Below are 12,765 nucleotides of genomic sequence, written 5' to 3'. Positions count from 1 at the left end.
TTCTCTCACTTATCCCCTTCAATAGACTGGTACGTTCAGTCTAAAAAGAGCAAATCAGATAAAGTTTTGACTTCTGTAGACCTGTCACAATAATTACTACAGTATATTGACTTACAAATCAATACATGACAGATGGGACAATCATTTTTGGGGGTCAATATTTGTCTTGAGTAGTTTTTTCTTTGTACTACATTGCTAAAATGCAATATTTAGGTAAGTTCAAATGACTTAAATGAAGAACATTTAACTTTATTAGATTAGATTCAACTTGAAAAAAAATTATCTACCAATGAAATAAGTGTGTTTTTCTAATTCAAGAAACATTAGATTTTGAAATGNTTTTCAAGTTGAATCTAATCTAATAAAGTTAAATGTTCTTCATTTAAGTCATTTGAACTTACCTAAATATTGCATTTAGCAATGTAGTAGTACAAAGAAAAAACTACTCAAGACAAATATTGACCCCCAAAAATGATTGTCCCATCTGTCATGTATTGATTTGTAAGTCAATATACTGTAGTAATTATTGTGACAGGTCTACAGAAGTCAAAACTTTATCTGATTTGCTCTTTTAGACTGAACGTACCAGTCTATTGAAGGGGATAAGTGAGAGAAAGGGGACTGCGGTGGAACTCTCCTCTCTTCGTAGCTGTTGGCTGGGTGGATCACAGCTGTTTGTTTGCTGTGAATTAGCAGGCAGCAAGAGTCTACATGCTCGCTCAATATTACCCACATCACGCCATAATTAGAAAGGAGTGCACCATTAAACGCCTGTCCACCGCTAAATAATCAAGCAATCACGCACCTTTACAGACTGTCAAAACATTATTTTACCTGCTATAAAATTTACGCAGTATGCTTTCCCACCACACACCTGCTACTTAAATGTGACAGCTTAAAACCCCAGTAATTACAGCTTGGAAAGATATACAGAAAGAATGTAGAAAAGAGGTCTTTTGATTATTTGGTTGATACACTGTCTGGATGATCCAAGATACAAAATTGTTTAGTACAGCTTTTTATAGTTCAGCTGAAAGAACAAAGATTTTGTGAAGTAAAGTAAAGTCACTTTTATGATAATCTCTAACAATAAATAAAAGGATACTTTCCAAAATTTCACCAAAATAAATGCGATTTTTATTGAAATGTAACTAGGGATGGGATTAGATCTTATGCCACAAGATGTATTTTCCCATGCATTTAGTACCATTAAGTAGCACGTTTGGCTTGGACAAAAAAAAGAGTTAATGTTGCTGAATTACACCTCATGAGAAGCTCAACCAAAAGCTACAAAATCCAAATACAAAGAAATGATTTGAACTGAACTGCACAATTTATCTTAAAGAAGATCTATTGTGCCTGTGTCTGTTGTAATCTATGGCACTCATGGGTCATTACGTTATAATTTATACATTTTAAACATTGATCTAAAACAACTTAATAAAAGAAACAATTCTGCTAACTCCCTGCATTGCCCAATGGGAGCTGACGTCACTATAAACATCATCACAACAAAGAGTCAGCATCTCAAATTTATCATTGGTACCAAAATGACTCCACAGCGTTGCCAAATCCAGCATGTATCACTGATTAAGAAAATAAAATTGGAGAACAAAGTAAGTACAGAGCAGTGGGAGTATGCCGGTGGCAAAATTAAAATAAGCTATTAAAGATTACTCAAACATGCACGAAACAACTATAACATGGTTAAAGGTTCTGAAAAGTTCATTTTGGATCATACATTTGCTTTAAAATGTAATTATTTCTCATCTTGTCTCATTCTTGTGGACCCAATCTTGTGGGAACTGTGTCTCATCTTATTCCTAATATCATTATCATTGGTATAACAGCTAGTAATTGTAATAATTGGAGCTGTCAGTTTGCATTGCCAAAATTCTAGTAATGTTGACATTTTTACTTCTTGTATGTTCGGGGCTCCATTACAGTAGCTTCTTAGTCATAGTACTATGCTTTTTAGTCATAGTACTATGCCATAAATCACGATGAATGCACCAAAACGCTGGCAGTTGTTGATAAAAGTCTGAGAGGGCTTGAATCAGGCAGTGAAATTTCAGTCAGGGCCAATCTCCTCACAGCTCTGTCACAGATCAAACGCACGTGGCTCACAGGAGTCAGGCTGAGGCTTTCCGAATGCCAAACACAAACTGCTGCTCAAACAGATGTTAGAGGCTCCACCTTTCATATCTGAAAATCCCACCCAATGCCTCAACAAGAGCCCCCGCTGACTCCACTCAGCCCTGCCACGCTACGGGAGTCCAAGAAGCAAGGAGGCCCATCTATACTGGCAGCTCCTCCACCTGCTATTAGCTTTAATATGAAGTACACTGTGCCTTACGGCGTCAAAGTCATTAGAAGATTGTTTTGTTTTTGTTTTTTTTGTGTATATAACAACAGTCAATACCTTTCTTCTTCCCACACCTTTTTCAGAAATGTGCTTTTCTGCAATTTTTTTTTTTTTTCTGCAATATATGCAGTATGTAAGTAAGGCATATTTTTTTTTCTCTTGGCACAACAGGAAATAAAAATGTATCAATCAATCAATCAATCAAAAAAAATAAATAAATAAAAAATAAAAATAAATAAATAAAGCTCAACATTTGTGACAACAAAATGAAAATCTGCAATCATAAGGAAACTAACAAGAATAGTGTGAAGGAAAAAAAAAAAAGCTTTACATCAGAGGATCCCATTCTTTACACTGGGACCCCAAAAATATGCATGCAACCATTTTGTACCCCCACTGCAAAATGAAAAGGAAATCTCTAAAAAAAATTCAAATTTGCAAAACATTTAAAATGGTTTTTAAAATCAGGTTTAAAAGGTTGTCATTTTAAAATTATATCCAGTGAAGGGAAGAAGTTACAGAACTAGTTATAAAATACTGAATACCTGCATTAAAATGTATTTTGTACTGTAGCGATACATGGTCCAATACTTTAACACAGAGTTGCATTTAAATGATAACATTAGACACAGTAATAAATACAGCTTTATATTTGTTTAAAGCATTTCCTATCAATAACTGAAGAAGGAAAAAAATCACACATTCACCACAAGAGCAGTGTATTTTTCTCACTGATTCTGTGCAATTTGAAGCTTAAATTACATGATCAAATACCTCCATGTATTCCTTTGACTGTATTCTTAATATCACCAAATATTTTTTTTTTAAATTTAGATCACATATTCTCTGTACATGTATTCAGTTACTTCCCAACACTGATTATATCTTGAAACCCACAGATGACTCAAAAGCCTTGCGACCCCCACTTTAGGAACCTCTGCTGTAGACCACAATCCATTACAGTATACTATAACATGGGAAAAAGCTTTCTTCCTTTGGTGACCCTGGGGGGGCTTTGAGTTAGTATCTTTGCCCTCTTTTAGAAAGGAACCTTCTATAAAAACATACTATAGAGCTCCTAACCAAATGTGAAAAAACTCATTATTCAAAATTTGATGATTTGTCAGAGCCCTGAGATCAGTCTGTTGGTCGTGCCCAAATCAAGACAAGAGGTTTTTTCAAGACTATGGAATTTTCTGCTGTCAGATCCTTCAGTTTGTATATTTGTTTATATAGTAATCTGTAGTTTTAACTTCTATGCTGTTGCTGTTGACTTGTATGTGAAGCACTTTGGTCAACTGAAGTTGTTTTAAATGTGCTATATAAATACATTTTGAATTGAATTGAATTGAATATAAAAAGTAAACTAAATAGCTCCAGAACATACTAGGCTGCTATGTCACTACTGGCAAATACATTCATCACAATATAGTGTCATAATCCTTTTGAATGAATGCTAAATTTAGTTATGAGAATCTTACACTGCCACAAATAGCATCTAGGTAAGTTAAAAATGAATTAAATTTACTAAATTAAACATTTTACTTAATTTGAGTAGATTCAGCTTGACAAGTAATATATAAGTGTGTTTTTTCTTCAAGCAACATAAGGTTTTGTTTCTTATTTTAACTGCAAATATGTGAAGTTTTTCTTATTTTATGTATAACAAGGTGTATTTTATTATTTAAGTATAAAAAGTATAAAAAGTCTTGTTCCATTGGTAGATTATTTTACTTACCAATTGAATTTTACTCAAATCAAGTTCAAACATTTTTAATTCAAGTCAGTTTCAAATCAGTTACTTTTTGCAGTGTACTTAAAATCTCCATGAGAACAAAGTGATTAGCCAGCCGATTCCACCAGACAACTTGCACCGAGAAACTATAGACCATCCGTTGAGCCTGGCTGGATTTCACAGATCTCAAAATAGCAGAAGGCAAAGAGGTTGCAGACAGTAGTAGAATATGATATTATTGAGCGCACTGTACTTGAGTGAGCTCATATAACAAAACCATAACATGAGAGGAGGAGCGGCTGGCCTCGCGATACACATGAGGACAAATACAATAAAAAAAAAACAAAAAAACAAAAACAAAACAAAGGAACACAACCTTTACAAAAGCTAAAACACCAAAAGCGACAGTAGCCCAAAATGTCTTGTCTATTAACCTATGAATCATAACCCAAACTGGCGTGACCCCCCCCCCCCCCCCCCCCCCCCCCCCCCCCCCCCCCCAAAACTTCAGACATGTGCTTGCCTTTTTAGTGCTACTATATGCCCACATCATTCATAAATATAAGACAATAATAGGGACCGCTGTGACAGAGTTGAAAGTAACCTTGTTTATGCAAATGCTGCTATATGTGTATTCTAATCGTGTGCAGAGGGAATAGACGACTGACGTGGAAAACTACACAGATACACACATCAAGGGCTTGGGAGATGCATGATTCCTTTTCATAACGTGCATTCAAGCAGAAAAAAATTTAGTTATTAGTAATAGAAGATGTATGAACATAGCAGGTTGCTGGCCCATATTGTGCAGTGGGGGTAGTCTTTTGTCAATAGTTGTTCTCAATATGTTTAATAAGTAACCAGCCATATCACAAATGAACACACAAACTTGCCACTGAATGCAAGGCTATTGTTATACTTGTGCGTGTTATGCTTCATGCACAGTGAATCTGATATGCTATTGATTTCCAGTAACAGTCCCCTTTCCTCTGCCTTCCCTCTGCGTGGCTTTTGAAGAAGGAGCCATCTTGTATGCATGGCAGCATTATAAATAAAAACATATTAGTGAAATGTAAATATGTCTGCTATTGTATAACTTTTTGAAAAACTATTTGCTCGTAAACTGCGTTCTATCATGTTTTTAGTATTTTAGTGCAGGAGAAGTTAAAGCTGGGGAAGCTAGTTTTCTGTGAAATTGGGAGGAAGTAGGTAGAGGAAGGTTTGGCGAGAGAATAAATCTCGTAAACCTTCACTAAAAATCACATATATGTTTTGGCCACTGGCTTAGCTTTAGAAGAGCTTTGGGGAAAATGAGGCTGGGTGGAAATGGGTGGACTACCAACAAGCAGCCTCATCACAAAGCATCATATAGTGACTTACTCTTTCTAAATTCAAGTTTGCAAAAGTTAAAATGTTAAATTAAGAGCATGTTGATTATGTGTGGTCTTACATTTTCTGGAGGAAAAACAAAATCAAAAATCAAAATCTTAATCTATGAGAAAATAAGTTGGGTACTTCTTTAAAGGTCCTGTATAACACAAAATAGATTCTTAGACTTTTAGGCCATGTTATAATGTTCCCTCATCAAAAACATATCTGGAGCTGTGTTCTGGGTCATTCACACATGTTTGAGTAACATCTTCCATCTTCTTCCTGTATTCCCATATGACATCACAAGGTGGAATAGAGTGTTTTCAGTACAAGAAGAAATCATCCTAAATATGGAGGATTAGTGTGTTAAACATGTGTGAATGAAACAAAACACAACTTCAGGTATGTTTTGATGAGGAAACATTATGACATTATGACATAGATCTGAAAATAGCCTAATATAGGCCCTTTAAATTTATATTGAATTGTTTTTGCTTGTGGTTGTTCCTTGTCTTTATTGTGCTCATGGACTGATAAAAAAAAAAAAAAAAAAAAGCACATCTGGACAGTGGCCATTAGACCTGGCTAAATCCGCTCAGACTTAATATTATTAGCACATTTACGCAGGAGGGGGCCACTAGCCTTTATCTCTGCCACATTTGGTTATTTTGTACATTAAGTGTCAGTGTTTAATGTGTTCTCACACCAGTGGGCAAGTGACATTTTCCTAAAGTAAGTGGTCTAAAGACTTCAAAAGCTCTAATTAACATCTTAATGACATAGCGTGCTCCCCCCTACCAGTGTGGAGATGAGTGAGCCATGACAGAGAAATATGCCAAATCCTCTTCTCTAATATGCGTAGGAGAGATTGACTCGTGTGGGGTCAAAAAGCCAGCAGACGCCACTCCCGCACTTGTGTTGGCTGCTTGTTCCTGTCACTGTGGTACGAATGAGATCCATTTGCAGCAGAGGAGACCTGGGGGAGCTCTCCAAGGTGCTGAAACTACCTCCACCCACAGCGGGAAGCTCACAGTCATTCACCGCTCCATTTACTTTAAAGTGGAATATCAAATACAACAGGATGTTCCAGTGAGCCAAACAATACATGGGCCTGTGCGGGTACTATATCGGCACAGTTCATTTAGCACCTGCTCATGTACTGTGTATATGTTGAAATGGTATCTATGAGTAATCTTCGGCTAACGCATGTGTCAGGCCATATGGCGCAGGACAGAATATTCCCATCTGCACCCCAAAGACTGGTGGTGGAAAGTAACTACAGATGTACTTGCATAAATAATTACTTTACTTGAGTACATTTGTAAGATTCAACAAAGTTATTTACATCTAAACATCTCCAGGAGCATTAACATTTGCAAGAAGTTTAACTCAAAAATATGCAGAATTCTTTATCTATGAGAGGCTACAAGGAGCATATCTTAGTTTTCACAGTTTGCCTATGCCTGGGGTAAGGTAGAGTGGTGTTCAATTTTTCTTAATACTAATTGAACATTAGAGGTGCACTATGCAACTTTTCTGGAGTGTGTGTTTGCTGCCTTCTTGTCTCCATGGAGATATTACTGCTTTGCCTGGAGATTTCCACAGAATTAAATGTGTCTATTTTTCATTTTATTATGAGTTTTTATTAGTCAAAAATACCTTGTAATACACACACCATGAGTGGAGTCACCATTCCACAGATTTGACCTGGAACTTTTTAATATGGCATCACCACCTGTTGTCTCCAGGGAGCCATACTGTGGAACATTTTAAAGCAAGGGTCTCCAACCTTTTTTCTCCTGTGAGCTACTTTTTGTAAAAAGTGCCAGAGAGGTACTAATTTTAGCGGTCACCAGAAATTTTGTAAATTTAAGAGGCATTGGATGTGGTGCAGTTAGATGCCTATAAAACATAACCCATTATCCAGTAATCAGAGCACAAAGTCAGGCAACAAAATGATACATTTACAAAGGAAATAGACATTTAATCAGCCAATCTGAGTTATTCAGCGCAATATGTACAATTCAGAAATCCCTTGGTGAGCTACTTGGAACGGGGTGGAGCTCCCGAGCTACACGTTGGAGACCCCTGTTCTAAAGCAATGACATCCACATCCACTGGGAGTATCCACAACAAGAGCTAAAAGCTGTAGGTTGTGTTTTGGTTGAAATGATAGTATCACTAGTACTTGTATCAGTAAAAGCAGTTATAGAACTACAATGTTAAAACAGTAGTTATAGTACTAGCAAACATAAGAATGAGTAAACCTTTCTTTTTCTTTTTTTAAATCATTGATATCTTTATCTTTTTTCTTTCTTATTATTTTGTAGTACTTTCACCTGTGAACTGAGAAAATATTATATGATTCATTTTTGAGTACACACTATAAACATTTCTGGAGTATTAACATTTGCAAGACTGAAATCTGAACTGAGGACATTCTATTATCTAAATAATTGCAGCCTTTGTGATTTCATAACTGCACTAACTCAAACCTATTTCAGTGTGATTGTTATATATTGCATAACCTTAGCTATTACTGCTTAAAAGAACACCGTCTTTTCATGAGTTCCAAAAAATTCCAAAGCAACAAAGACCAGAGAGAGTCGGTGTGGACATTGACTTGAAACAGGTGAGCTCTGTTCTTACAAGCTCAAGATGAATCGCAATCAATTATCTTTAAAGGCATGCAGATGTAGAGAAGTCAGTGGAGTGGAGTGGGACTGGGCAGAGCTGCACTGTCTGTCTAATGACTGGGTCCCTCCCTTTAATCAATCACATTTCATAGCACATAATCACAATGACATGCCCTCTACCAGAGGTCAGGCCGACAGCTTTGTGCTCTGTTCCTCCTCAATGACTGCACTGATTCTGACACTGTACCGAGAGCTATAATGTACCAGCCGATTCAGAGCCCAGTGAAAGAATGAGTCCAGACACTGCCCGCCGAGTTTTTATACTGCTATAATACATCTTCATTAATACACGGGTCTAATGCTGATAGACAGGATAGTGGGACAGAAGTGGCACTAACAGTGGTACACCTTTACATGGACTGTGGAAATCAGATGACTAGAATAATCACATAACACAGTAATTTACATGCACAAAAACAAATCTGATTGTCAAAAACACCTGGGAGACACATGTCAGTTAAAGGTGTATTGTATAACTTTTCTGATGGAGGATCTTTCAAATGCTTTTCACCATTAAATCTTATTGCTTTGTCTGGAATGATTCACAGTATGATTCACATTCTGATATTAAACATTTCTATCTTCACAGACCAAACTAGACTGGTTACACGTCAGATCTGTGTTTATATGGCATTTGAATAATCTGATATTTTAATCACATAATGATCAGATTTTCTGGTGTGTACATAAACACAGCCACTGCAGCTTAGTATCTGAGATGTTACTGAATATATCTAACTCAGAAAAAATGTTCAAAAATATCAACTTCTGCTTTCAACATATCAACGTTTCTGCTTTGTGACCATGACTCATACAAAACAGTGGCAGTCTTTACAATTCATGACTATACTACTACAAAAAATCTGGATGAAGGGAGGGAGAGTGAGAGAGAATAAATATGTAATAGTGTGAAGCTGCAGTGTAAAATTGGTTGATTTTAGATTTTTTTTTTTTTTTATGAGAACCTGTAAGTGGATGAGTAATGCAATTCAAATCAAAATATAATTTCTTTTGAATGGGGAATCCTTCAAATTACAAAGGAATCATTTGGTTAAACCCGTGAAAACCCTGGTAGCAGCATTTTCCCTTTGACACTGTCACTATATAAAAAAAAAAAACATCATACCATATGCTGGGGAAAAGAAAAAAAGTGCATTAATCTTCAAATTCATAAAAATGAGAAGATAAGATATGAAAACATTGGGAATTGTCCCACAGTGGTCTCTATATTATGCAGAATTGACTCTTGCTAACTTTTTGCCATGTTATAATGCATCAAAACATGCATGGAGTTGTGTTTTGTTTCATTCTCGCATGTTTGAGTATTCCTTTATTATTACTCTCTCTGCATCTCCAAAGCTCAAAATGTTCTGTTCCACCTTGTGATGTTGTGAAGTTGTAGTTTTCAAGTTTGAAGTCAACAGCTACCTTTTACTTTTAATTCAGTAGTTGGCATTTCCAGGACTGAAATTACCTAAATGATTGTAGTGAAGATGTAAGGAGTTAAAAAACACAGTGGAGCGCTTGTATTACCACATGACATCATAAGGTGGAGTGTTTTCTGTTTGAGTGAAGAACCAAGTCTAAATGTGCATAATTTGTTTGTTTAACATGTGTGAAGATAACAAAACAAAATCCATATATGTTTCTGATGAGGAACAATTATATTTTAACATTTAATTATAACACTAATCAAAAAATTGCACAAAATGGGCCCTTTAAGAACAGAATGTATGAACACTTAAACTATTAGTACGAAGAACAGAAACAACCCAGTTAATCATAGTTATTATCTGAGTTTGAATGAGGTTCAACCCAGTGGCGGCACAGTGGTACAGGGAGGATTAGTGCTATTGCCACACAGCATGGAGGTGTAGGATCACTCTGTCTGGACTTGGTGTGGCATGATGGATAGATTTTTCCTCACCAAAACAGAGCATACGCAATACTGAGCCTCTCTGAATGTGGGCATGGTCCGGCTGTTCGTAATAGGGTCCCCCAGTAGCTCTGTGATAGATGAGTTAAATTAATGTGCTATCAGCGAAAAAAGGTTCAATAAAGATTACAAGGCCAGAAGTATAACTCAAAAATACATAGAATACCTTATCTAAAAGAGAAGCTACAAGGAGCATATCTTAGCTTTTGCAGTACGCCTGTGCCTGGGGTAAGGCGCAGTGCTGTTCAATTTTTCTTAATACTAACGGAATATTAAAGGTGCACTACGCAACTTTTCTGGAGTGTGTATCTACTGTATTCTTATCTCCATGGAGATGTTACTGCTTTGCCTGGAGTGTTTCACAGTATAGTATTAAATATGTCTATTATTAATTTAATCATGAGAGGTTTTATTAATTTAAAATACCTTGTAATACATACACTTGTGTAATGAGTAGGGTCACCATTCCACAGATCTGACCTGGAACTTAATTTGGTGTCACCATCTGTTTGTCGTCAATGAAATACAGGAAATAATGCCATACTGTAGAACATTCTAGGCAAAGCAATGACCTCTCCGTAGAGACAATCTAGTAGCATCCACTAGAAAAGTTACATAGTGCACGTGTTAAAGACGAATTGAACAAAATTATAAGCTACAAGTTAAAATCTGTAGGTGTTAACATTTATTTATATAATTTAGTTATGCTGACATAGAAAGAAATGTCCTATATTATGTAACTTTGACTCTTGCAAGCTTATAGCTATGTTATAATGTTGTTACCTCATCAAAAAATATCTGGAGTTGTGTTTTGTTTCATTCACACATGTTTGAGTAATTTTTCTACAGTATGTCTCATCTCCAAAGCTAAAAATGCAAATTTTCGCCTTGATGATATCATGCAGTGTTTTCAGTTTGAGAAAAGAACTCAGCCCAAATGTGTAGGATTTGTGTCTGTGTGAATAAAACAAAACACAATTCCAGGTATGTGTTTGAACATTATAACAATGATCAGAAAGTGAAGTAATATGGGATGTTTAAAACTAATTGTCAGTTTCAAGTTGCTGTGTTGTTTATACCCTAATAGTTATTGTTAATAGTGCCCAGCCATAACACTCACGACCTGCATTTTACAAACATACTCTGTTTTCAGGTTAGCCTTCTTTACATTAGCATGTTATTGTTGTTGTCTCCAGCCCTCCTCTCAGCAAAGCGATCAATACAGTACGCACCTTTGGCTTGTGTGTTGTGTTTGTTTGTGTACTCACCAGTTTGCGTTGACACCAGCCGCAGACGCCACAGAGAGCCACCAGCCACACAGCACACACCGTGAGCGCTAAAGAGACCAGGAACACGCTGAGGGAGAGCGAGCCTGAAGAGACAGAAACATCCACTCATCACTTTTCACTATCCACACAACATTAGCACCAAAACAGCTTTGGTCACAGTACAAAGGTGACTGCATGCTACACTAAATCTTACTGTCAACTGGGGGCCTAACACAAACAGTTCCACTAATTGAATAGGATGCTGTATTTTTCTGCTGTGTCATAAAAAGCTTCAAAAATACCATCTTGTGGTTATTACAATAATTACTAAATTGGCTTTTTTTTTTAATAACTGATAGATGGATAGACTGGGGAGTAATATGTAGTTAGTATCAGATCTGAGCTGAAGATAGAATAAAGTCTTCTACGACATAACTTCTTTAAAGAGGGGATATTTTACTCGGCAGGCTGGCGCCATCTAGTGCCTCCGCTCAGTTTCATTTCTCTCCAGCGACTAGGTCAGGAATCAGAATACACTAGACGGTTTGCAAGAAGTTGTAAACTGTGCACCGGCCAATCAGTGAAGAGCTGTGAAGCCATGATGTCGGACTCAAGCGCCTGTCTGGGTCCCTTTTGTGGTACAGCACAACAGTAAACAAAGAGGTCAAGATGGATGTAGACGAAGACAGACATTCTGTGTTGGCAACGATTCCCGAGATGGAGGATTTAAAGCCAGAACAAAGAGAATGTTGAATTTGAATTAGAATTTTATCAAGGAGAAAGACGTTATTGCCCTTCTTCCTATAGGATTTGGCGCATTACATACATCATGACCAAATAGCAGCAACTGGTTAAATAAAAAAATACCCACCTACCATCAAGCAAACAAATCCTAATTCTGTGAGGTCAGAGGTTTCCACGAAGTTAAACCGGCTGATGAATCAGGCTAATATTTTACTTCTATGGAGTATTAACTATTAACACAACATGTATAGATTACCATGTTACCGTTTATTGTTTTGAAAATGCTTCTGCTGAAAGCAACATATTAACTGTTTCATAAGTTTCACTTTCATTTCTAACGCTTTCAGTCTCTCTCCTCCCTTTGCTCCTCGGGGTGCTATCACAACACAATCAGCATGCATCCCACTAATGAAACTACTGCACATTGAATCAGGTTTGTCAAGTTGTTTGTATCATGTTTTTGTATACTTTTGGAGAATTGCCATGTGGGAGAATGGGTGAGGTAGGGTTGTGGTCTGAGCATTGAACAAAACTGTACAGCTAACAGTAAGGAGAGTTCTTATAGAGCTCAAGAGAGATCGATAAATTACTGAAACGTGCATGGTTGACATCCAAAACCTCTTCAGTCATATTTTTGATGAGAGAGCATT

The 12,765-nt window shown here is 36.6% G+C and overlaps 1 protein-coding gene across 1 annotated transcript in view; it reads right to left on the bottom strand.

The window, feature by feature from the left end:
* The window catches only part of syt7a (synaptotagmin VIIa), a 63,688-nt gene extending 51,315 nt beyond the window's left edge, over positions 1–12,373 (bottom strand). Inside the window, exons 1-2 of the mRNA XM_055155462.1 lie at positions 12,243–12,373; positions 11,372–11,475 (exon numbers count right to left, since the gene is read on the bottom strand). Coding sequence (XP_055011437.1) covers positions 11,372–11,475; positions 12,243–12,249 — 111 coding nt within the window. The 5' untranslated portion in view covers positions 12,250–12,373. The remainder of the gene's footprint in view (positions 1–11,371; positions 11,476–12,242) is intronic.
* Positions 12,374–12,765: the final 392 nt, after the last annotated feature.

The sequence above is a fragment of the Boleophthalmus pectinirostris genome, unplaced genomic scaffold (genome assembly GCF_026225935.1).
Source record: "Boleophthalmus pectinirostris isolate CB_2022bp ecotype Guang Dong unplaced genomic scaffold, ASM2622593v1 HiC_scaffold_2, whole genome shotgun sequence".
In the NCBI taxonomy this organism is placed as follows: Eukaryota; Metazoa; Chordata; class Actinopteri; order Gobiiformes; family Gobiidae; genus Boleophthalmus; species Boleophthalmus pectinirostris.
Note: the sequence above shows the minus strand (reverse complement) of the source record. Positions and strands in the feature narration are given on the sequence as shown.